Consider the following 26,595-nt stretch of genomic DNA (forward strand, 5'->3'; position numbering starts at 1 on the left):
GAGGATTGTCTCAAGAGTTGTGCTCTAGTTTGATTTGTTTTGTTTTGTTTTGTTTTTTTGGGTCTTTTGACCTCGTTTTATAACAAAAAAAAAAAAAAGAAAAAAAAGAAGGTAACATGTTAAATGTGACTAGGTTGGAGAATTTAAATGGAAGAATTTTTAAGACATAATTCAAATCAAATTAGGATTGACATTAAATTTATCAAAATTATCGACCTAATATACCCAAAAGTGGGGCGAAATTTTCCAAAATGCGGAATCATATGAGTAAGTGTTGTAAGATATTTTGACCATTCTACCCAAAAAAAATAAAAATAAAATATTTTGACCAAAAAAATAAGAGTTGTAAGATAGAAAAAGAAAAACAAGAGGCGCGGAACGACAACAGTTTTTGTTTTCTCTTTGGGCAGGTCGGCAGAACAACAGATGTGCAGTGGTACAGTGTGAGGTGATATATTGCGGTTTGGGGTGAGGATGGGTTTAATTAACCACGGCAGCAGAGATGAATTGGCTGAAGAAGTAGAAGAATCGTCCCCATCTAATCCTCTGCTGTCTACCTGCAACACCACTGCGAAATTCGGGATACCTAACGACTCCTTCAACTTTGCTTACGTGATCTACTTCACACTCGGCGCTGGTTACCTCCTCCCCTGGAACGCCTTTATCACCGCCGTCGATTACTTCAGCTATCTCTACCCTGATGCCAGTATCGATCGGGTCTTTGCGGTGGTTTACATGCTCGTTTGCCTGGCTTGCCTCCTCGTCATCGTCTTCTTCGCTCACAGATCCGATGCTTCGGTCCGAATCAACGCGGGCCTTGTGCTGTTCGCGTTGTCTTTGCTTGTGGTCCCTGTCATGGATGTGGTCTATATCAAGGGAAGGACGGGCCTCTATCTTGGCTATTACCTCACCGTTGCCGCAATTGGTCTTTCCGGGGTGGCCGACGCTTTAGTTCAGGGTAGCATTGTCGGTGCCGCTAGCGAGCTTCCTGAGAGATATATGCAGGCTGTTGTAGCGGGAACTGCCGCATCCGGTACCACATTCTTTCCCTCCTCTTCTTTTTTTATTTTATTTTTATTTTTATATTATTATAATTATTTATCCGGCTCTGTTGCTGCCAATCCCATCATTGCTTTTTTGAATGATAGTTTTGGGGCTCTTCTCTCGGCCTCCTTCTAAGGCAACCTTAAACAACGACGTCGATAGTGATGGAAGATGGAGCCCTAACAACTGCCGGGCTTCTTTAGTTCCGTTTCAAAAGTTAACTACATCATGAATCCTTTATAAATTTTTACACCGTATCGGAGTGTAGCAACTGTGTATGAAGAAAAAAAAAAAATACAAATTACTCCTGAATAGGTTTTCATGCTCACCTTTGGTTTGTCAAATTTCCCTTTCATTGTTGACACCTATCATGGTTTGAACATTGAGGGGAAGGATTGTTTTCCTGGTTGTTGTTTGAGCTGTTGTTGCTATTGGTCCCAATTTTATGAGCCAGACTTTGGCCTCGTCGTTTGGTGGGAAGAACATTTGATGAGTTTTAAGTCATCAACTCTAGAGCTTTGAGCATTGTTCTTGCATTTAGGAAAAGAATGCACCAATACTGAAATTAACATGATCTGGTTGAAATACTCTATTGATTCTAAGGATATTTCATAGCATAAATGAGTTACTGCTCTATGTTACTCTCATGAGTCGAAGTTTGGTCTTGTTGCGCCGCAACTTCCTTGAACTTGAGAGGCCTAGGTTCAAAATTCTGGCCTTGAGGGCAGGTTGAAATTGGAATGTTCTAGCCCTAAATTATTGTCAAGGCTGGGTGAGGGTTGTGTTTTTTTTTCTTCTTTTTACCTGTTGTGACCTAACCCTGATTTGTTACCCTGAATTTGATATTGATTCCTATCGTGTTGGTCACCCTCATATTGAACCTGTTTTCAATCACCTTAGAATGAGACTTGGACTAGTATTAAAAGTACCGCTTTACACTTCCATGTTGGCTTTTATCATTATTTTGTGATCTCTCCATTTATTTTGGAATTTAGTAAGCCATTGCATTTTGTGATTAGTAACATTATTGTTCTTGCTTTATTCCCCCCCCCCCCCCCCAAAAAAAAAAAAAAATTTGTTGTTCTTATTCTCCCAACTATATGGATTCAATTGGTCAAAGTTAGAGTTAGGGTCCGCCAAGCTAGTTCGGACAAGGGTGAACTTGGGTTTGGCTTGGCTTGGCTTGGCTTGTCTTGTCGAGGTTTTGAGTCAATGTTAAGGTTTTAAGCCCATAAGGGTTCAAGGTCAAGGCTAAGCTAGGAATACAAGGTTATGGTCAAGGTTATAAAAAGCCCAGGACAACCTAACCTTGTTGCAACCTTAATTTGATGCAGGACAACCTGCCAGAAACAAATTCAAACCAACATTAAAGGCCACCTCAAAACGTAAAGAAGGGGGGGACCAAAATACTGACACCTAAACAGTGCCACAACCCATTGTTGACATTTTAGGAATATTCATAGAAGATTTTGTGGGGCCTAAGATCAGATTTTATGAAGATTTTATTTTGGGAGATTTAGGACCTTTGTTTAGTTTATATTTTAGTTATTTATGCATGTAGCTGAAACATAAAGCCTAGTAGTTGCTAATTTTAATTTGGTTATATTTCCATAAGATTCTATTGCCACTAGTTACATGATATTAGTTTCTATTTTCAATCTACTAAGTTTCTATTTCTTGCAAAGCTTTAGCCAAGCTATAAATAGGCCCTTGTTGCAATAGAAAAAAAAAAGAGACTTTTGGAGAAAGAAAAAGGTGAATGGAAGTTTTAGCAGTGGGTGTTTGCAGCTCCCCCTGCCCCCTTCTCTTCTTCTTCTTATGAGTATTCTTTTCATTCTTTTCTTTCTTCAAGATTGATTCTTTTGAGGTTTTTCTCCTTCCCCTATCTTCTTTATCTTTCTTTCTTCTCTCTTCCCTCCCACATTAATTTGGTATCAGAGCCTAGGTCACTTTCTTTGTCTACTGAATTTTTCACTCTATCAAGCTTGCTCTCAACTTTCTTCCTTACTAATTTCCTTATTCGTATAATTTGTCTTACCTCCTAATTCTTCTTCTCTCTCTCTTCTTTATCTTGCGGTCTATTCAACATTCTTGTCTCTCTTCCCTACTTTCTTCTCCTCCTTGAAATTGTTTCCTCCCTCCTTTTGAGTTCCCCTAATTTCTTTTCTTAGTTATTGTGATTGAAATGTGCTGCAACCACATGTTAAATCCTTATTTTGTGGGGTCGATTATGAGACAAACTTTTCTATGAGACTTGAGGACGGGTTTCTTAGAGAGAGGAAGAATTGATGCAGGATAACTAAACCTGTAAACGGATTGGATTCGGCTCAGATACACCACTATCCGAATCCGATAAGCAAGACTGCTATTTGAGTCCGATCTGATTTTCGGCAGAAATTTACATAAGGTATTCGAATTCGAGTCTGGAACTTTATTGGATATCCTGTAATAATTCGATCAATAAACTATCCAATTATTGTTGATTGTTATTTTTTTAAAAATTTTTATTTCCAATTTTTTATTTTTGGGTCACCAATTACCAGTTTCTGAATCTAATTATCAGCCCTTTTTAGAGGAAAAAAATGTACGATACTTTATTCTAACCGGATAAAGTTTTGTCTAAATATTATCGGACCGCTAAGTAATTATCCAAATTTGAATCCGGTTGCTTACTGGACGGATACAGATGTTTTCAGGTAAGAAAAATTCCAGATTTAGACACCCTTGAATGAATACAAATGCGAGTTTGGAGACGGATTTCGACTATCCATTTACAGTTCTAAGGGACAACTAGTTAGGAACCAATTCGAACCAGCATTGAAGGCCACCTCAAAACATGAAAAAGGAAGCCAAAATACCGTTCATGTGAACAGTATCATAGCCCATTATCTAGCATGTTGGGAATATTTCATAGAGGATTTGGGGGGCCCAAGATCATATTGCATGAAGATTTTATTCTTGGGAGTTTTAGGACCATAGTTTAGTTTCTATTTTAGTAATTCATACATGTGGCTGAAATCTAAAGTCCAATAGTTTCTAATTTTAATGAGTTTCTATATTTATAGGATTTTGTTGTCACTAGTTACTATTTTTAGTCTACTAAGTTTTTATTTCTTGTAAATCTTTAGCCAAGCTATAAATAAGCCCTGGCCTTACAATAAAAAAAGACTTTTGAAAGAAGCAAAAAATGAAGTAAAGCTTAAGCTTTGATGTCCACTTTGTCCGCTTATCTTCTTTATCTTATCCCCCATTAATTTGGTATCATATCCCAAACCTGGGTAACTCTCTCTGTCTATTGAATTCTTCACTCTATCGAGCTTGGTCTTGCCTCACTAATTTCCTTATGATTTGTCTTCCCTACTAGTTCTTTTTCTCTATTTCTTCTTCTTTCTATGGCCTTTTTTCCCATTCTATTCTCCATTGTGATTAATATGATTGTCACAAACCTTGTCTTTCTTCATTCCACACTCCTTCAAAAGAAAAAGAAAAAAGAAAAAAGAAAAAAGAAAAGAAAAGAAAAGAAAAAAAAGAAAAAAAGAAAAAAAAAATAAAAAAATATATATATATATATATATATATGTATATTGAACAAGAGCTTTTCATACAATATCAGTTCAGTTCTTATATCACTAGAACTCAAGGACAAGTTCTTTTTAAGAGAGCTAGAATTGGTGCCAGACAACTAGCCAAGAACAAATTCAAACCAGCGTTAAAGGTCACCTCAAAACATGAAGAAGGGGGGACCAAACAGTGCCACGTACCATTATTTGTCGTATTGGGAATATTCGTGGGGGATTTTGTGGGGCCCAGTATCAGATTTTATAAAGATTTTATTTTGGGAGATTTAGGACCTTACTTTAGCTTATATTTTACTAGTTTCTATTTAGTTATTTATGCATGTAGCTGAAATTTAAAGCCTAGTAGTTTTTAATTTTAATTAGTTCTATTTCCATAAGATTCTATTGTCACTAGGTACTAGGATATGAGTTTTTATTTCTAGTCTGCTGAGTTTCTATTTCTTGTAAAGCTTTAGCGAAGCTATAAATAGGCCCTTATTGCAACAGAAAAAAAAGAGACTTTTGGAGAAAGAAAAAGATAAATTGAAGCTTTAGTAGTGGGCATTCGCAGCCCCCCTTCTCTCTCTGCCCCCTCTTCTCTTCTCCTTCTTATGAGTATTCTTCTCCTTCTTCAAGTTTAATTCTTCTGAAATTTCCCCTTCTTCTGCCTATCTTCTTTATCCTTCTTTCTTCTCTATTCCGTCCCATTACTCCTCTAGAATGAACAATATGATTCTGTCAGTCCTAGTTCAGCCTAGGTTCAAGAATTCTATGTTGAGGTTGACTTTGATTATGAAAGAACCTAGATACCAGATTTTGACCATCTCGGTAGAGATTGGTAATTTTTAGAAGCGGGCTTAAAACCAAGGTTTCAAGGTCCAGAAGTTGTGGTTTTGCCCTGATTCCTGGTTTTTGCAATTGAACCTGTCCGTGCATTAGTTTTTCAAAAGGAACACGCAGAAATGGTACTTGTGGTTTGACCAAGTTAGCAGTGCATGCTATCCTTGGAAATCTAGGTTGAAAACCAAGACAGACACATATTTTTGCCAAATAATAATATATTTGTTATTTTATGTACGTTAGATATGATAAGTAAGCAAATACCTCTTATTTGATTTGAATAAAAATCATTATAAATTGAATTTCAAAAGATAGATTGACTTTAGAATACATAGGCTGATTAGGCTCGGAAATTTGAGTTGGTTGTATGGCTCATTTGGGACCGTTGAAGATTTCAATTTTTTCAAGATTTAGTTCAATGCAAAGGTTTCTTGTCAGGCTGTGTATGGTTTCATTAGATGAGTTTTTGAATATTTTTTATTTTAATTTTCCATCTAAATAATTGGAAAATATAAAACCTTGATTTATCTCTTGCTAGCAGTCAAAGATTAAAGTGCTCTTCAACTGGTGAAGAGTAAGTAATGAAAAATCTTATTGCTGGAAACTCAGGGATTATTTGAATTCATCGTCTAGTTTGGCGGAAAATTAGGACTCTTCCAAGATTACACTCTTCTAATTCTAGTGATACCCATTCATCACCAAAATAGGCTTTTTTTATTTTCTAAGTCTAGGGTTTGGTTGTAGTCATGGTGGGTGTCCGATTACATTGATTTTATATAATAGGCCATTTTTATTGGCCATAGAATATGTGTAGGTATGCTGCCTTGGACTGATCCAAACCTAACCAGGTTCCCAAACCAAGATGAACTGGGTCTAGTTTGTGATGTAGAATTAAAGGCTGGAAAGAAGACAACCATGGAACCAGGGCCAAGTGGCCCAGCAATGGACCAGGAAAACTCAAAGCCAGCCCATCCAATGCAGGTGGTCTTTTAGAAGGGCCAAAAAGAGGCCAAAACACCATTCACATGAATAGTGTACAGCCCATTCGTAGAGGATTTGTGGACCCAAGATCAGATTGCATGAATATTTTATTCTTGGGAGATTTAAGACCTTAGTTTAGTTTCTATTTTGGTAGTTTTTATTTTAGTAATTTATGCGTGTGGCTGAAATATAAAGCCTGCTAGTTTCTAATTTTAAAATCTAGGTTACTAAGTTATTATTGTCACTAGTTTCTAAGTTATTGCTTTGTATCTTTAGTCTATTAAGCAAGCATTTGGTTGCTGGATTCTATAGAATCTAGTTTTGATTTGCAGTCTGGGTGCGATGGAATCTGGTTTTCTGGAATCAAATTTGCAATAGAAAAACGGTTTGGTTAATCTGAGTCTGATAATTAAATCTACTTGAAAAACTGTTTGATTAAACTGTCTAGAACTTGAATCTATCTAAAAAACTGTTCGGTTAATGTGGATTTGGACTTCAATCATCCAAAATAATTGTTTGATAACCTTGATTCTGGATTTAACAGTCTAATGGTCCAACTTTCATGAGTGCTAACTATGCATTAAAATATGAATTTGTTTTTATAAAATGCACTAAAATACAAAATTTTATTTATAAAATGCAATAAGGTATGTTACCCCACAATCTTAAGTTTAGATATTGATGTAGCACAACCAGAAGTTACTGTTCACGCTACAATAATATGAACAATAACCTAGATGATAATTTCATATTTGGTGGGCCCCAAGTCCAGCTTGCATGGAAATAGATCCAAATTTGGTGGGCCCAAACTCTAGCTTGCAAGGAGATAAAATAGGAACTGTTTTTGTGGGAGTTCTTGAGATAATTTAGAATTTTGTTATTTATTATTGGGATAATCATGTAATCAAAATTTTTATTTGGGTAGGATATCTAGGATAAGTTTTAGTTAGTTTTAAATTCCTAAAGAGTCCTAGTAGGATCAGTCTTTTGTTAGTTTTAAATTACCAAGAGTCCTATTATAGTTGTTTTCGTATCAAGTATGTTTGTTTTGTTATTTAAACACTTGTAATCAGCTTATTGAGGATGGAAATAGAAAATATGAATTGAAGCTTGAACTTTGTGCGTTTGCAGCCCCCCTTCTCTCCTCTTTTCTTCTTTTTTCTTATGAGTATTCTTCTCTCTCTACCTCTTCTTCAAGACTAATTCTTCTAAGATTTCCCTTCTTCCCCTTTACTTCTTTATCCTTCTTTCTACTCTATTCTGTCCCCCATTAGATACACTACCCATGAATTGAACTATGTGAGGAATAATGATTGGGAGAAGGCTTCAACCAGAGAAAAAAAATTAAAGGGAGAAACTGGATTTAGGAAGAGGAATTAAATACTTAGAATCTTATAGTCCATAAAATTTGTGTGAAGCAATTTGGTGGTAAGGATGAGTCACAATATTTAAAAATACACCTCTGATTGGATTTAGTTGGAAGTTCCCTAATTGCACTTGCAGGTCCTGTACCAACCAGATTATGACTTGATTTCTGAGCATCTCTTCATAGGTGTGTTTATAGCACCATCCTTCAACGACAACAGAAGTGCCCCTGTTGCCAAGATGAACACAGTTCGTACCTTATTTTATGTGCAATTAATAAAGGGTGGAGTTTTACAACAATTAGATGTGAAGAATGCCTTTTTGCATGGAGAACTTCAAGAAGATGTATATATGGATATACCACCTGGGTATTCCACTACAAAGACTTATAGGAAAGTGTGCAAGTTAAAGAGGGCTTTATATGGGTTGAAGCAATCTCCAAGAGCGTGGTTTGGAAGGTTCCATAAGGCAATGATATCTAATGGCTATAAGCAGAGCAATGCAGACCACACTTTGTTTATTAAAAGAGATGGTTGCTGCACTACTATACTTTAAGTATATGTGGATGATATTGTGATCATAGGCAGTAGTGAGGATGATATTTCAGCATTAAAGACTTTTTTGGGAACTAAATTTGAGATCAAAGATATGAGATAACTAAGATATTTCCTTGGTTTAAAGTTGGCATATTCTACTAGCGGTGTATCTTTATCCTAGAAGAAGTATACATTGGATCTTCTTAAGGAAACTGAAATGCTAGGATGTAAGCCTACTGAGACTCCTATTAAGCCTAACCTACACTTGAAGGCAAAGGAATGAGAACTAGTTGCCAAGATAATGTATAAAAAATTGGTGGGAAAGTTGATCTATCTATCTCACACTAGACCTGATATCACATTTGTAGTTAGTCTTGTTAGCTAGTATATGCATGATCCCTATTCCTCACATTTGGATGCAGTATATCGGATCTTGAGATATTTGAAGACTACTCCAGAAAAATGAATTTTAATTTCAGCTCATGGACATTTGAAGATTGAGGCATATACAGATGCAGACTGGGCTGGATGTCCAAATGATAGGAGGTCTACCTCTAGGTATTGTGTATATGTGGGAGGTAACCTTGTGACTTGGAGAAGCAAGAAACAGGCTGTGGTTGTGCGGTCCAGTACCGAGGCCGAGTTTAGGGCGATTGCTCAAGGCATTTGTGAGGTACTATGGCTTAAAGGGCTGCTTCAAGAGGTTGGGACAGATTTGGAGGTTCTTATACAATTATACTCAGATAGTAAGTTCGCAATCAGCATAGCTTATAACCCAGTATATCATGATGGGACTAAGCATGTGGAGATTGACAGACATTTCATCAAAGAGAAGGTTGAGGCTTGGCTGATCCATATCACATATGTCACTTCAAACGAGCAACGGGCTGATGTGCTCACAAAGAGCTGGAGCATGAAAATATTCAATTACATTATGAGCAAGTTAGCAATGATAAATATCTATGCTCAAACTTGAGGGGGAGTGTTGAAAACATGAACTGACTCAATTTTCTAATTAGAATAGGATTATGTTTCCTAATAACTCTAAAGTTTTATTTCTATTTGTTTTATATTTCCCTTTCCTACTTAGTATAAGACTTAACTAGGTTGTAACTATAAATAACTTATTGGGGTCTTGTGAATAATATACTTTAGAGGAGCAATTCCTCACATTACAACAAGAAATGACCTGTGCAGAGAAGCATTTCACCTCCCACGGAGATCTTGGAAATTCGGAACCATGAATGCCTACACTTGAGATGCCTACTGCCTATAAGTAGCAGCTTGCACTTTGGAAGGGATTGTAAATGCAAAATCCTGATATAGCCTTGGATGAAATAGAAAAATATCAAAGAAGAGGAGAAGACAAAACGATCAAGAGGAAGAAGGTAAATAAGCCTTGAATAAGGAGGAAATCAAGAAAGGAATGGAAGATGAAATTTTCTAACAGGACCTCCACCTCTTCTCTCCTAAAACCTCCCAAATGCTTGCAAATCAATTACACATCTCTGATCAGCATGCCTAGATTTTTCAGCAACGAAAAATTTCTATTTTTTAGTGTATGGAACTAGACACCATTGCACAAAGACATCTCTGATCAGCATGCCCAGATTTTTCAACAAACCTCCAATATCTATTTGTTTAAGCTAGAGAGCATGGCAGTGAACAGAAAAACTTTAATGGGATGTCTCCGTGATCCAAATTTTCACATAATGCTGGTAAACATGAAAGAAAACGGCTGTTATAGCACATTGTAGGACATACTCATAGAAAAACAAAAAAAGAGGAACAAAAACTGCATCATTTGGAAGGACCATTATCTTGTCCATTTCCTTGTAGATATGTGACATGTGTCCTAGTATTACATCAAAAGGTTGAGTTTCATTTACAAGTCGCATCATTTAAAAATTTGTCACATTTTGACTTATAAATGGATTTCAACCATTTGATGTGATACTGGGACATATGTCATACATCTACAAGGAAATTGATGGTCCATTTCTGACAAGAAAATGGACTGGATAAAATTCCCATCATTTGGAACAGCAAATATGCAGAAATAGCAAGAACACTTGAGGTCACAAAGAGAGAAACTGGTTGAAGTAGCTCCAAAGAGGGTTAGGGTTTAAAAACTTGCATCACAACAACGTGCCTGAATCTTCAAAGTAAACATCAGTTTTGACAGATATTAAGAACACTAAAACGAAACTACTCAGGGAATGAAGAGGCAGAGTGATGTTCACACTTGACATTCCAAAGATTATGGTTTGTTAGGGCATCAAAACAGAACACATAGAACGTGAGACGTGTGAGAGAGAATAGAAGACCTAAGTAACCTTTGATTTGGTTGATCACTCTTTGAAGCAGTTCAAATGGTGTGTATGAAATTCGTGCTCAACTGCAAACAAGCAGGAACAAAACTAAAACTCTTCCCACACAAAAAGAAAGGGAAAAAACCCAGAGATGAGGGAGAAACTAGGGTTTTCTTCACTAATGCCTGTTTAGCATATAGCCGATAGACTTTTGATCAAATCGGATTTCCCAGCTTTGCCGCGAGATTGATGCCTCAACAACAAAGTGGATACAAAGAGCAGCTTTCAGTGAAATCCTTGGTTAGATATGTGTGTGTGTGAGAGAGAGAGAGAGAGACCGACCTTCGAGTTGGAGAAGAAGATTAGAACAAGCTCGTTCGATTCCAGTGAGGAGAAACCCGATAAGATGGATTATCTAGAATCAATGTCTTTTATACCATGGGTCTAAAAAGTGGATTCAATCTCGAGTTTAGGTTTTGGGATGTACCAATCTTGAATCAGCCTCTGGGGCAAAACGTAGATTTAAGTGTATCATGTGATTCTAGTGAGTCCACTATTTTTTTCAACCAAACAGTTTTTCAAACCTAAATCATGATTCTATGGGAACTGATTCTATAAAATCCAGCAGCCAAATGCTTGCTAAATTTCAACCGTAGCATATTTGAACCTGAGCAGTTCTGTTGCCACAGGCTTGATCAAAAAAACCTGGTAGGCCAAAATTTTAGCTTAGATGGTATTTTGTATAGCTCATCCTATGTTAGTTTTTTATGTTTTTCATATGGAGAAAGCATTTGTGCTGAATCCAATGTCATATCTTCTCTTACTAGGTCAAAGAGGGCTTTTCTATCAAATTCACGGAGTTATGCCTTAAAAGTTCGGTGTTCGGTTATTTCTCAAAAGATTTGTAGTATCAATGTTTATGACCTACTGGTCTTAGTTTATTGAAATATAATTTTACCTGGAGACACTTAAGTTGTGAAACTGGCTACAGGGGTTCTGGTTTCAGCTTTGAGGATTGTGACCAAAGCTATATTTCCACAAGATGTGCATGGTCTTAGAAGAAGTGCGAACCTTTATTTCATCGTTAGTATTGCTGTTATGGTCATATGCATCATCTTCTACAATATTGCAGACAAGCTTCCTGTTATTCGATACTACAAAGATCTGAAAATTCAAGCTTTGAAGGAGGATGAAAGCAAGGAAGGTTCCTCGGCAGGGTCTTTATTCAGAGCAACATTGTGGGAAATTGTAGGGAGGGTTAAGTGGTTTGGGTTTGGGATTGTCCTTATCTACATTGTTACCCTCTCAATATTTCCAGGATACATTACTGAGGATGTGCACTCCCAGATCCTTAAGGACTGGTATCCCATCCTCCTTATTGCCAGCTATAATGTGTTTGATCTGGTTGGCAAGTCTTTAACAGCAGTGTATCTCCCAGAGTCCTCTAAGATGGCAATTGGAGCCTGCGTAGCAAGGCTGTTGTTTTACCCTGTTTTCCTGTTATGTTTGCATGGACCCAAGTTCTTCCGGGCAGAGATTCCAGTCACCATCCTAACATGCCTTCTGGGGCTCACCAATGGCTATGTTACGAGTGTGTTAATGATCATGGCTCCCAAGACTGTCGACTTGCAACACGCCGAGACTGCTGGTATTGTGATTGTGGTGTTCTTAATTATTGGCTTGGCAGCTGGTTCAGTGGTGGCATGGTTCTGGCTCATCTGATACCTCAACCCGAATCCCTATTTACTCGATTGTCAATGTATTTTCACACTTATTTGTTTCACATCAGTTTTCTGCTAGTTCAGCTTTCAGAACCTTTGACGTCATCTAGTACTGAGTTTTATGTATGTCTTGCTTCCTTTCCAAGGTTTCATTTGGTTATAGAAGTTCAAGTGAAATAAAATCTTTATATGTAAAAGTTGTTAAAAAAAAGAAATAAAGAAGAAGAAGAATAAGCTATCTCTGAAGATGTATAAGCTGGTCTAGGTGTATATTAGTTTCAAAAATAAATAAATAATAATAATTTAACTCCTAAAGACTAGGGGGATGTGAGTCATGTGATTAATGTTTCCGCTTGTTGATGATCTCATAATTTTTTTTGTTCCATATCTCCTGTGGTTTTTCAAGAAAAAGGGGAATTTTCTCTCTCTCCTTTATCTATTTTCTATTGACTCTTGTTTTTCTTTTAAAAATTAAAAAAAAGTAAACTATTTTTTCTCTGTTTTCATTGTATTTTATTTTTCTCCGTTTTTTTTTTTTTTGGTAATCAACACTTTCATTCAATTAAAGGAGTTAAACACCGGGTCCAGGCTACAAAGATGCCGGATTTAGGAAGTGGATGAAGGCCAAAAAGTCCTACTCGAAATGGACCTGGCTCCCTTGGCTAGAGAGTGAACAACATCATTCGACTCTCTAGAAACAAAAAGAAAATTACAACTTTGAAACTCATCACAGAGCTCCTTACATTCCTTGACTACCTCTGTAACATGAAATGGTCCATGTGGATTCAAATCCACTAATAGTTGTTGGAGTCCTAGGCAATCAGTTACTATCTCCACTTGTTGTATATGTAAACTTTGAGCCCAATGGATTGCTTCCTTCATAGCAAGAGCTTCACCTTCCATTGCCTATATAGCTGTAAGTGGGATGGAGACAGCAGCCATGACCTTGGTTTGGTAAGCTGCAATAAATCCCACTAAGCTGCAATAAATCCCACTCCACCTGCTTTTGAATTTTCGTCATAGGCTGCATCATAGTACACAACCCAACCATTATGAGATGGCTACTCAAAATGTATATGTGGTGAAGAGCTGCAAGATTGAGGTTTGTTGGTGCCTTGTATTTTCCAGAATTCTTGGAAAGCAAATCTTGCTCGTTTCATCACATTGAGAGGAGTTAGTTGCAATTGCCTAAAAATCTTTTCATTTCTTGCAAACCAAAGGTGCCAGCAAATGAAGGAAAATTGACATAGTACCTCTCTACTTTGTACCTTTGATTGAAACCTGTAAAGAGTCCAATGTTGCAGCAAGGTAGGCAAAGATAGATTTTGAATATTGAAAATAAATTCAAAACCATTTGCACACCATACAGCTTTAGAGAAAGGACATGTAAATAGAAGATGCTCACATGATTCCAATGGTTCCGCACACCATTTGCAGCTGGCTTCGACTTTGATTTGCCTTCTTCTAAGATTTTCAGCAGTGGCAATTCCTTCAGCACATACTCAATATAAGAAGTTTCTTATTTTGGGCAATGTGTTGCAGTTCCATAAGCGCTTCCAATCTTTCACACTCATATCTTCACAGTTTCTTCGACTTGAAGAGGATAGTTGAAGTGTCATTAATTGATCCCTCTTATTGAGTAATAAATGGTAGGCTGACTTTGTAGAAAATAGTCCATTTGTAGCTGCTGCCTAAAATACTTAGAGAAAGGTTAATTTTCTTAATTGCGACAATTTCTGGTTGGCTGAAAAATTGTTGCAAAAGATCATCCTTCCATCTTCTTTGATGGGCATCAAGAGGATCTTCTACCATCATAATTTTCTCCGTCTTCTATAAGAATATATATGTAAAAGTGCAGTTTTTTTGTTTTTTTATATATTTTCTTCTCTCTTGTATAGAAATTTTTAATTTTTTAGTTTCTCTCTTTCCCTTTTTATAAGAATCCATTAAAACACTCTTCGATTCAAATTCATTAAACAAGATGAGATGTATTCTTTTAATTTCCCCTTCTTTTATAAGAATTCATCCAAAGTAAATTGAGGCACCAAGTCATCTGAGCACCCAAAACACAACAACGATTCTCCTTCGTAAATTGGCTTGCCGCCTGGGGGTGTATATAGAGTCAGGATAGGTTAATCCTTAGTGCAGCAACACTTCGATGGAATCACATGATCATTTATTTTTCAACTGCTCCTATTCAAGAAAATTTTGAATTGATGTTCTCAAGAAGAATGGGTTTTGGCCTCTCACCCTACCTACCTGGAAAGAAGTACGAGATTGGGGGTGTTGGATTTTGTTTTAAAAAACAAATAATATGATATAATATATTATTTTATATAAGTTTCAAAGTTAAAACTCTATTCCCCTTGTCTGATTCTCACTTATAGGACTCTTTTAGATAGAAAGATTCTAATCCAAGGATTTTGGCAATTCGGGATATACAAGGTAACTTAATGGTTTTAGTTACACATCGGTCGGAGTTAATGATAATATCGTTATATATATATTGATTGCTCGTAAGTGAGGTGTATACTATTGGAGTTATTTCCCATTTTCACCAATCCTCCTTCACATGGCTCATATGTGCTAAATTAATATTTGTGTGGGCACAGATGATGTATAGCACCGGTGTCAAGAACCCAATTTTGGTGAAATTCCGAATTGCAACTCATTATCAACACTTCATCTTCCATAACACTAGATGTGGTAGTCACAACTTGATTTGCTTCCTTATAATGTTCACTAACAATCTCTTTACCTTTCTCATTTCCCGAGTTAGAACATTTTTTCTTTCTTTTGGGACAATTATACTTACCATCATGCCCCTTGGAATTAGAACGATGTCTTGACTTGTTTCTTGAAGAACCCTTTGAAGAATCATGACGTTCATTGCTTTTACCCTTTGTCATATTAACTTCCGATCCCACCTCCATATAACTTCCCAAATAAGCCTTTTTCCGGAGTTCTTCGGCAAGTAATGTACTACAAACAGAATCAAAGTTAAGAAAATCCCTCTTACTACAACGGGTCGTTACTAAATGATCATAAGATTCCTGTAGAGTGCAAAGTAAAATCACCGCCTTTTCTTTTTCCTTCATCTTTTTTTCAACACTTTCCAACTGACAAAGTATATTGTTGAACTCATTCAAATGAATAGAAATATTTGAGCCATCATTCATTCTTAAAGAAAATAATTTTCTTCAAAAAAAATTCTATTTGTGAGAGACTTTGTTTGGTAGATGCTTTCCAACTTTGACTACAAATCCATCACCGATTTTTTATGTGCAATATTAAACAAAACTTCATTGGACAAGCTCAATCGAATAGTAGACATAGCCTTGAGATTCATCTCTTCCCAATCACCAACTTTCATTCCCTCCGGTTTCTTATCTTTCCCAACAATGCTTGGTGACAACCATTTTGAATTAACAAATCTTTCATCTTCATTTTCCATAGCTCAAAAATTGTCTTTTCATTAAATGGCTCCACTCTAAATGTATGAGTATTCATTGTCTCCAAAATAAATGCACAAAACCTATGCTCTTATACCAATTGTAGAAGACACGATCCAATCCAAGGAATCGGATAATTAAACAAATCACCCAAATAGACAACAATAGTACACGCAAAAAACGGCGGACATCATTACACGCAAAAACGGTGGAATTAGCACGACTTCATACCCAAATCATTAGGAGATGACTTGATTCTGTCTATTCCGGCGGCGATGCGATAATGAGTCCAACAGAATCTGTACTGATGATAATCTGTTGTGGGATCGAACTAGAAAACATTTCTTTCTTCCCTTCCCAAGTTCATGCATCCATTTCCATCAGTATTGATTTGAATCCGCCAATGAAAAACACCCTTCATCGAATGACGAGATAGATAACTTTTCATTCTTAATAGGAGATGCAAAGCCATGGCCAACATAGAAAAAAAATCATAAAAAGCGCAAATGATTAACTCATTTTCAAATATTATTAATCTCTCTACTCCCTTTGTTTTCTTCTTCAGAAGGATCTCTATCACTACATTAGAGCCAATCAGCCTAGAAAAGTCATCCCTCTGTCGAAGAAAGAAAGGAAGACGGGGAGTGAGAGACTGTCTTCCTCAAGGTTTGGCAAAAACAAAAAATCGTCAAAACCAATCACGAATGTCACCTCACAACTTCATCTCTCTCTCTAACATTCACTCTTCTTCCCTTATTGTATTTGAGAAACATGAAGCCTCCATCCCCTTCCTCTGTCTCCCTTTTCCTCTCACACTACATCTCAGAAATGTTAAGCAACAGCTTTGTCTTCGTCTCCATCCCCTTCCTCGTTCTCCCTTGCAAGAGTTCGATTGAGGTAAAGCATCTTTCAGACATAGTTTTATGGATTGTGTCTGGCTTGAAGGAAAAAAAGAGATTTGAGAACCTAGGTTCTCGAAAGGAAGGAAAACAACGAAATAGAGAAGAATAGAATTGGAATCCACATCAACCTACTATGGGTTTCTCATTACGAAAAAAAATAAAAAATTACCCATCTAAAAATTTCATCATTTTACGCTGGTCCAGATTCTACGACCTAGTTCAAAAATTTCTGACAATTTTACGACCCAGTTCATAAATTTTTTTTATAATTTCGAGACAATAACGTGAAATGCACAAGGAAATTGGAGGTGTGATCCGCTCGGTTGTATTTCTCACATTCACGGCCGTTTGTTTTTTTCTTTTTTTCCTACTTCTCATGAATGATTCAACATGACAAAGCAGCTGGCGGCATTGTTTTCTCATATAATTATCAATACTTCGAGTAAACCCAGAGTCCACACCCCCAAAGAAAAAATTGAAAATAATGATTGGTCCAGCTTCCATACACCTTGACTAACCTTTATTTGCTTAGGGCGGAGAAATCCCAGTTCAATGTCGGTCTTTGTCAATTGAGCCACCCCTTCAAGTTCTTTTCCATTGAATTTTCCTCTGATACGTAAAAATTTTTCCTCAAATATTGAGGTACATTAGAATCTGGAATTGAACGAAAATTCTACCCCCCATAAAAAAAAAAAAAAACGATAAGAAAAAAGCACCCCATACTGTACAAAGATTGAATTATCAGAAGCGTTATTTCATACTTTGTGGAGAAATAGCTTTGCCGGTTCGTCGCTTAATTTTGAGCCAACTTCCATCAATTTACAATTGCTGATGCGGCTGCCAACAGGATGGAGAGCCTTGTGATAAAACATGCACTGTAGACAATAATGGAAGCTGGAAAAAACCCATGTGATAATCAGTAGATGGAAAAATCACGTCAGATTCGGAACATGCCGGTGGGTGTCAGCAAATTCTCGAATTATACGCTTGAGTACTCTTCCGCCTTTCCCCTGCATATAGCCACGGTTACTTCGAACATCACAGGTCTTGCTCTCGAGGTAGTCTGAAGCTGCGCTGTCCAGGGCCTTAAGCCATATTGGCACAATGGTTTTGGCTTCACCCTGCTTTAGGTACTCAGCAGGTAGAGCCTGTACCTGATAGCATCTCAAACATCCAGTCAAAACACAGAGAACAACAGCAAACAAAATGGTGCAGCAATTCTTTCGTTCCTTCACTAATCCCACTTGGCATTCATTGGAAAAAAAATCCCACTGGGAGGAGAGAGAACAAGCAAAACGAGGTAAACAACACACACAGCACGCCAAACTAGACAGAAAGCCATACTTAAACATGTATTCTCTTAACCAAATCCATATAACGACAATCCCAATACATACCCTCAAAATGATCAAAGCTCAAGAAATTTGTAAGGTTTTAAGGTTTTTTTGAACATAGATGGCATTCTAAATAAAATCTCGGGATCGGGATTTGGAAGTCCATCTTCTCATATGTTGCATTCCTACCATAAGTGGTGAACGGTAGCGGAAAAACTGAGCTTACCCACAATGTCGCAAATCAAGGAGTCAGAGAAGTTTCTCATGGTTCAATTCCAATCTCGAGCAAAACCAAAGGAGTACCTCGATCTAGGCCAAATGGAAGCAAGGTGTTGGATTCTATTAGGAGTTAAATTAGAGTTTGTATTCATGTAAAATTATATTCCTTGAAATAGTATACTTTCCACTTAATTATAAATAGAAGGCTTGAGATCATTGATTAATAAGTCATTCTACCAATATCGTGTTTCTCAACATGGCATCAGAGCCTAAGTTCCATTAGGGAAGAGAAGAGAAAGAAAAAAATTCTCGTTGAGGAAGACCTACCTCCATTGCTGAGACATCTCTCCAGATCCCATCGCCTTTGCTTCCGATTAGGGTTGAAACAGAGCTGTGCGAGTTCAAATCGTTTGTTGTTGAGTTCGTGAGTTACAGCGAGCATCTTCGACTCTGCTGCTTTCGGTGATTTGAGAAAGTTTTTCATATTCGTTGTTGAGTTCGTGAGTTACAATGAGCATCTTCGACTCTGCTTTCGGTGATTTGAGAAAGTTTTTTAGATTCCATCTTCTTCAACAAGAAAAAAAAAAGAAAAGAAAAAAAAGAAGCAACTTCTGCCATCAGACTTTGCTTCCGTCGCCTGTTTCCATCGCCGTCGCTTGCTTCCATTGCCATTGCCGTTGCTTGCTTCCATCCCCATCGCCATCGTCTTTCACAGGTAGCCTATGAACGATATTTTGATGTCAAAACCCATATTTTTATGTCCCTCCTCATGAAATAGACCAAACTAGACCAGATTTTTTGTCTCTGGTTCTATTAGCCAAAAAACTAGTAGACCAAACCAAACCATCCCCATCCTTTGACCGAACTATTTATTTGTAGTTTCTTTCATAATTTTTTGCACCTTAAAAAAAAAAAAGGTGTTCCTTATATGTATTTTGAATTGTTTGGGCAGTTCGACTATTGCATTCTGTGACGTTTCAATTACTTCAAAAGGGTGAAGACAAAAGAACAACAAACAATTTTGTCAACATGACAACTATTGATGGTACTCCTGTTCCCACTGGCTTTGAACATTACCCCACTCTTCATTCTCTTTCCGTGAGATTTGATGGAACAAATTATTTGATCTGGTCTCACTCTGCTTACCTAACTATTGCTGGAAGAGGACTAGTTGGACACATTACGGGCACCACTATCAAATCTACTACCGCAGGTGTTTTACAGGATAAATGAATATCAAATGACTCTCTTATTATGTCATTCCTTTTGAATTCCATGCATCCAAGTATTGCCCGGGGTTACCTATTACTTGATACTGAGCCCAAATCTGGAAGGCTACTACTGAAACCTATGGACAGTTGGGCAATGATGCACAGGTTTATGAGTTACGAAAGAAGCTTCATGAGACTACCCAAAAGGAACTGATGTGGCCCACTATTATGCTGAGTTGCGCTCTCTTTTGCAGGAGTTGGATTATTATAGGGATTATCATCCCACTAACCCAGATGATGTGACTACTTATAGGAAGCACATTGATAAGATTCGGGTATATATGACTTCTTAGCAGGTTTGAATGTGGAGTACGATCAGATTAGAGTGCAAGTATTAAGTCGTTCTCCCTTTCCTACACTAGAACAGTCTTATGCATTTGTTCAGTGTTAGGAAAGTCGTTGATTAGCCATGCTTCATACTCCTATTATGGAGAAATCAGCCTTACAGTCTGTTCGCACTAAATCTGATCCGGCTAAGGAGATTGTCAAGTGTGAGCACTATCACAAACCATATTATACCAAGGAAAATTGTTGGAAACTACATGGGAAGCCTGTTGATTTTGAGCAAAAACGAGCACAAAGAGAAGCTAGAGAGGAGGGGTCCACAAACTTATTTAGGGTGGCCAGGGGGGGGGGAGAGAGGAGCCTAGAGAAAAAGGAGATTATTTCAGTCTTAATACTAAGAGGGTCATAGATCCAGGAACCACTACTAGTAAGAAGACGAGGAAAATAATTGAAGTTGAGCCAAGCTTTAAGGGATCGATGGAAGTAGGTAGTATTTGCATCCCTAAGCTTGAGCCACTTAATACGCGATTCTGGCGGTTTCCTCCTGGGGAATCTAGGATAGAAAGGTTGAGAGAGAGATTTTTCTTCCTCGGCCATAATTGGGTTGAGACAGTCACTTTGGAGGAGGGTTTGGACCCTAGAGAGGTCGAGCAGCAAGAGGAGACTCGAGAGGAGATATTGCCAAAGGTGGAGAAATTTCAGGATTGGAGGGCATTCTTGGTATTTTGGAGCTTGTGGGCAAAGGCCATTAGAGGAAGGGAGTGGTAGTAGACCTGTTGAGCCCAGGTCTCTTGGACAGTGGGGAGGAAGGAGAAGTTTGAAGTTCACATATCAAAGAATTTGAAAGGCTTGGGACCAAAGGAAGGAGGATATAGAAGATGGAGATGGTAGGGGGAGTGATCAGAGAGCAGACGAGGGAAAATGGGTATGGAAAGCGGGAAAGAGAGAGGTCCAGGAATCATTAGCTAAGAAATGATTAAGCTTGGAAGCATACGTGAATCTCCACTTCTACAGGTTTGCTAGGTGAGACATTGGCCAAACCAGCAACGGTCAAAAAGACCTGCATCCTCAATCCAAGAGTTGAAGGTTCAATAGCCACAGGGTTCAGCAGGCAACCCCAATCCTCTCGTGAGAATAACGGACAATATTAAATTCACCTCCGACACCCCAGGGTTTACCCAGCATGAAGGGGGGGAAAGGGATTGGAGGTTGCCCCAGAGAGCTTACCGGTCCAAAGAGCGGTTAACACCATAAACAATAGAAATAAAGGAGGGAGCCGAGGGAGAAGAAAGCTGGAAGTGCATGAGCTAGGGGGACAAAAAAAGAAGGGAGGACTGGAAGACAACCAGGTCCCAAAGAATCCAAATGCGACCATTGGGGGAGAGAGGGGAATTCGAGAGAAAGGACCAAGAAGGGGCTATGGAGAGGGCAATCCAACGGGTATTGTCAATGTGGACGTGGGTTTCAAGGAGGGCACAAAAAGAAGCTTTCAAGTTTTGAAGAATGAGCTTGACTTCAGCTTGTTTGGCAAGGGAGTTGAGGCCCCTAATATTTCAAATGAGGATACTAGACATTTAAACTGTTATTAGGGAGGCCATCGGGGGAGTAGCTAGGGGGAGGGGTAGTAAGGGGACAACTGGGGGGGAGGGTACCAAAGTGGAGATTATGGGGAGGGGGGCTAAAAAATATTAGGGTCAATAGTGGACCCAATGCAAGGAGAGGGGTTTTTAGAAGGGGTGAGACTTTCAAGGTGTGGGGTGGTGGGGCAGGGGTCTAAGGTTGGGGGGGGGGGTTTAAGGAGGTTGAATAAGTGAAGGGGGTGAGAGTGGGGGTGTGGGATGGGGTGACTAGGAGGGGGGGGGGATAGTTTGATTGCTTGTGGTTTGAAGTGGGAGAGGTGGTAAAAGGAAGAGAGTGATGGGTTAAAGGTTCGATGGTTAAAAAAGAAAATGGGTTAGCGTGTGTGATAGGGTTTAAAGGAGTTGGGTTAACACAGATTGGGCCATGGGTTGGGTTTTTGGATGTTAAGAGGGTGGATGGGTTAGATGGGGTTGGGTTTGGGTTAGTAAGAATGTGTGAGTTTAGAGGTTTAGTTGGGCCGACAGTGTTTGGACCAAGAGTGTTATAGTTTAAAGGAGTTGGGCCATGGGTTAGGTTGACAGTGGTAGGATTGATAGAGTTGGGTAATTAATGGTGGTTAAAGTGGGTTGGACTGTGGGCTGGGAGGGATAAAGCCTTTTAAAGGGTTAGAAATAAGGTGGGTAGATATTGGCTTTGAGGCCTTAAGGTTCGATTTGGGTTGGGCTTTGAGGCCAAAAGGGTAAATGAGGGAGATTGTGAGGGGATAAAGGATAACCGCAGGTTGGGGTGGGGAAGGGTTAATGGGAGTTGAAGTCGCAAGTTAGGGAAAAGTGGGTTTCGGTTGAGGGTTAGAGGGAGAAGAGGGTGATATGGTTGCAGTTGCAGGGAAGGAAAGCAGGGGCTCATCGATCCAAGTTTCTTTGGTACTTGTAATAGAAAGTATTCTTACCTGAGAAAGGCTCTGATCAGCCAAGATTCACGACACTGAAAGGGCATTGTTACTTTGAATGGTGTTGTCAGTGGATGAGTCGTCAACGTCAAGAGCTTCGACGGCAGCAGGCGCAGAAGGAGCATCAGGCATAGCAAGGTTCTTCAGAGGCAGACTGACAACAGAGGTATAGACACTTCTATTATTTTTTTCCCCAGTTTCTTCGGTAGAATTTTGCGGCAGGAGAGCTTGCCGGAGACGACCCCCTACCATCTTGGGTGATGAGATCGAGTTTATTGATCAGAGAACTAGGTATCGACGAGCTTATTTGAGGCATTAGCGAATGAATCTTTTTAGTAGGATTATTTGCTATAGAGGCTATCACCAAAGTCTTCAGACATTCGTTGGAGATGGAAAGAGCAGGAGCTTTTGAAAGAATTCCTTTGGCAGTGATAGGGTTTTCCAACAGGAATAAGCAGTTACTTATTTCATGACCAAACGAAGAGCATTTCGAGCACCTAGAAGGAATCCAGTCATAGATGCTTGGTTGTAGAGAGATACCGGGGGGGGGGGGGGGGCAGGGGATTAGATGTTGAAACTTCAATGCAAATTCGGGCATAGGATAATCGTTCAAGGTTGTGGGTTTTCGAATCTGATCTAAGAGGGCAACTAACCGCGGAGCCAAAACTCCAGGGGAAGGCCCAGGAGATTGATCCAAACGGGAATGGTGCTGAAGTTGACCCTTCGGAGGGGCAAAAAGGGTTCCTAGGATTTGATGAAGATGGGAGACTTCCCAACAAACCAAGGAGAACCTTCGATGGCCTAGTTCTTTAAGGCAGCAGAGGAAAAGTTAAACAGGAAGATACCAGAGTCGATCACAAAGGTTTCCATGGAGCCAAGCGAGTTCCATTGTTTGGATAGAGAGGCTTTAACAATACCAAGAGGGGGCAAGGGCCAAGGAATTGGCCAAAGATAGCCAAGTTCCAACAAAGGATTTCAGACTTGGTAGCAAAGGAAGGGCATTGAACCAGGGGAGTGGAGTTGACAGAGGAGGGGGAAATGTAGGAGAGGTTGCAGTCAATAGGGTTGGGAGTGGAGGATAAGAGGGAGTTCCAGGCAACAGGGGTGGTGGTGGGATGGTTGGTGGCTGAGGGAGGAGGAGTGGGAGAGGGGTTACAGGGGGATGAGGAGGGAAGGTTGGAGGTTTCAGGGGTCATCGGAGATTTCCTATAGGGCGAGGCTTCATCTAAAATAGGAAGTAGAAAACCAGAGAAGAACTGAGAAAGAAGATACGTTAAGAAGAAATACCAAAGGAGGCTTTCACGTTAAATGAACGAAAGCGTCAAACCAAATGATGCATTAATAGAAGCTGGATGCAAGAGAAAATAGCCAAACTAAGAAACAAAATATAGGCAACAAATGGGCTAAACCAGCGCAAATTCCTGCCTCTATTTGGTTCCCTCTTTTGCCCTTCAACTAATCCTAACACCTTCATATACATTGATGCAAGCCACCTCAAGATAGTCTGCTGGACCTAAATTGGGAGAGTGATTAGAATAATCTCTATAAGCCTGCACTAGGATTCAAGACTTCTCATAATTGCACTTGGAAAAATGGACAGACTCTGGAGATAACGTGGAGTTTGTTGATTCCAAAGACAAATGAAAGAAGACTTGCAGGGCAACAACTTAACAAAATTTTGTCTGATTGTGAACGCAGACTGGTGAAAGCCGATAGCATAGAGTTGCACCTGTGAATCTGAATTCTGGAACTGAAAATGTACAACTGTATTCTTTACTTTTCTTTATGTGGGATAGAAATCGGACTTAAAATCAACTCTTAAAATCTGGTTTTGCAGTACCAAAGGGTTGCAATTTCATTAAGCATGCAAGGAGAGACAGTAAAAAAAGCACCAACTCTTGAGGGTGCAGTAAAACAGTACTACGTTTCAAGGAAGGACTCTTCTAGCTTCAAAGGTGTACCCATGGTAAAACGTATCGCCAAAATTTGCCATATTTTTAGTTGTTTCACCAAGTGGCAAATTTTTTTTTGAACCAAACAGTCCAAAAATCAGCGAGATATAGGCGATATCTCGCCAAAAATATTTTTTGCGAAATATTGTCGAAAGTCTCAATATTCTCGGCGATAAAACCAAAATATCACTGAATTTCCAACGAATTATCAACCTCATTTTCTATAATTTCTTTCTTCTCAAGAGCTTCTCTCCCCTACTTTTTGCATTCTTGCCATATTTTCATTTGACATTTGACATATACTAGTAGATCTCGCTTCATTCTTGACGGGTATAGCATTGTTCGCGATGATCAAACGAGATTTCATATAGATTTGGGAGTTTTGTGGAGTCTTTTCATCTGAGAGGTAACCATTGTTCTCCAAATTGTTTTTTTTCTTCTTTTCAAAATGCATGCCATAATGTTATTAGATGGTTATGAAATTAAAGTATGTTGAACACCGTGGGCCGATCTACGGACTCACGATGTCATAATTTTTTTTCGTCAAGTAATTTCTTTATTTATTTTTGGGCTTTAAAAATTGTATTTTTCTACATTGAAAATGTTTGCTTTCTATATGGTATATATGTTGTATCGTGATGGAAAAAACATATGTGGAACTCTATAGACCAATCAACACCCAATAAATAACTATTTTGTTTTTTAAAAATTATTAAAATATTAATATAAAATATAAATAATTATGAAAAATTGGAAAGATTAAGGAAAAGGATTTTCAATATTATAAAAAAGTATAGAATAACTAAAGTGCTGCATGTGGTTTCACTGCCAGATTTTATTTGGGCAACCATTTTTTTGGCAAAATTTTTAATATTTATTTTGTATTTAAAAAACAGAAAAAGCTGCTAGATAGGTACATGATTGTTTCTTTGTGTTGAGAAAATTATTTTGGTAGTGTTTAATGACTTGTGCAATCATTTTTGATGCAACAACTATCATGTTTGGCAGTGGGAGAGGAGCTGGTTCACAGGGTGGAAAGCAGGGCCATGGACAACCATAGCCATAGGGACCTGCAGTGAGGGTGAGGGCTGATCTAGCATAGTCGTATTGTGTTGTTATTGATGGCAATAAGAGTAGGACAAGATGCAACTTCTGTGGTAAGGAGTTGAACTCATGTGGCATTAGCAGGTTCAAGGCTTGCTAGTTTGAAGGATGTGGCCACGTGCACTGAGGTGAATGTTGATATAGTGAAGGCAGTAAGAGAGAGAGAGAAAGCAAAGGGGAAGAAGAAACATGTGAAAAGGAGGGCGGATGCTGCATTGGAAGAGGCAGTGTGGACACCGTCATCGTATAGAGTTGACTCAGATTTTGATCGGGATGTTGATCTCGTTGATATCAAAGAGCAAAAGGAGAGGGGTATCAAATAGGCAATGACTGAGAGTAGGGAGAAGCAGTACTAGGAGCAGAAGAGGGCTAAAGCTAGATTTACAGAAGCTGGTCCCTTTAGGGCTACAGGGCTGAAGCATCTAGATTTAAGGATAGGGGTGGTACACGTGGTATGTTCAACTGATCACCATAGTTGTCAAGGTGTCGCTTAGGTGACACCTTAGCGTCCTGGCGGTATTAAAGAGAGTGAGGTGAGGAGTGCCTCAGGGGAAATACATAAGGCGGTCACCTCAGTATATGAGGCGTCTCCTTAGCGTCCGAGGCGACGCATCGGACGCATTATACTGCTAGGCGACCGCCTTTCAGGTATTAAACGATTTTCCCTGAATAGGAAACTAGATTCCAATTGGGGAATCATCTAATGGCTAAATGGTTACATAAATGGTACTTGAGAAACATGGGATCATTTTGTAACATTAATTCAATAAAAAAAAAAAAAACAAAACAAAACAAAAGAAAAGGGAAAATCGAGACGAAAATCGAAATCCCTAATCTCTTGTTCTCTCTTGAGTCTTCTTCCTCTCTGCTACTCTCGCCCTCTGCTACTCCTCTCCCTGAGCATCAACGACGCCACCCGTGACACCGGCGACGAAATCCCTAATCTGGTTTTGGCTCTAGCTCTCAAGTCTTCTTCCTCTCTACTACTCCTATCCCTCTGCTACTCCAGTTTCAGACCATCAACAATGCCACTAGTGACACCGGCGACAATCAGAGACATCACCGGAGAGACCACTGTAGTACTGTACTCTCTTTTTTAGTTTGGAAGGTCCAAAATTGATCGAATTCTGCAGTTTTGCTGCTACTCTCTTACTTCTGCTTCTTCTTTCTTTTTTTTTTTTTTTTTTTTT

General features: G+C 38.7%; 2 protein-coding genes across 3 annotated transcripts in view; one reads left to right on the plus strand and one right to left on the minus strand.

Annotated features, from left to right (window-relative positions):
* Positions 1-359: 359 nt before the first annotated feature.
* Positions 360-12,690, plus strand: ENT1 (equilibrative nucleotide transporter 1). The gene is made up of 2 exons (XM_089165147.1): positions 360-1,033; positions 11,627-12,690. Exons 1-2 carry the CDS (start codon positions 475-477, stop codon positions 12,355-12,357), a joined length of 1,290 nt encoding a protein of 429 aa, XP_089021273.1. The 5' UTR covers positions 360-474; the 3' UTR covers positions 12,358-12,690.
* A 4,238-nt stretch (positions 12,691-16,928) lies between these two features.
* Positions 16,929-26,595, minus strand: part of LOC149006168 (ARM repeat superfamily protein) — a 138,625-nt gene continuing 128,958 nt past the window's right edge. The window contains exon 25 of one of the 2 annotated variants that reach the window (XM_089165476.1): positions 16,929-17,864. In XM_089165476.1, the coding sequence (XP_089021602.1) occupies positions 17,643-17,864 (222 nt within the window). In that variant the 3' untranslated portion in view covers positions 16,929-17,642. The remainder of the gene's footprint in view (positions 17,865-26,595) is intronic. The other variant, XM_089165477.1, reaches the window with a different exon arrangement.

Source organism: Hakea prostrata, chromosome 8 (assembly GCF_041222555.1).
Source record: "Hakea prostrata isolate BN-2017 chromosome 8, UWA_Hpros_2, whole genome shotgun sequence".
Taxonomy (NCBI): domain Eukaryota; kingdom Viridiplantae; phylum Streptophyta; class Magnoliopsida; order Proteales; family Proteaceae; genus Hakea; species Hakea prostrata.

Excerpts from the sequence above, each read along its gene's own strand:
- ENT1 (XM_089165147.1), top strand. The coding sequence starts at position 475 with ATGGGTTTAATTAACCACGGCAGCAGAGATGAATTGGCTGAAGAAGTA. Across the intron at positions 1,034-11,626 it reads AGCGGGAACTGCCGCATCCG|GGGTTCTGGTTTCAGCTTTG; the intron begins GTACCACATTCT and ends AACTGGCTACAG.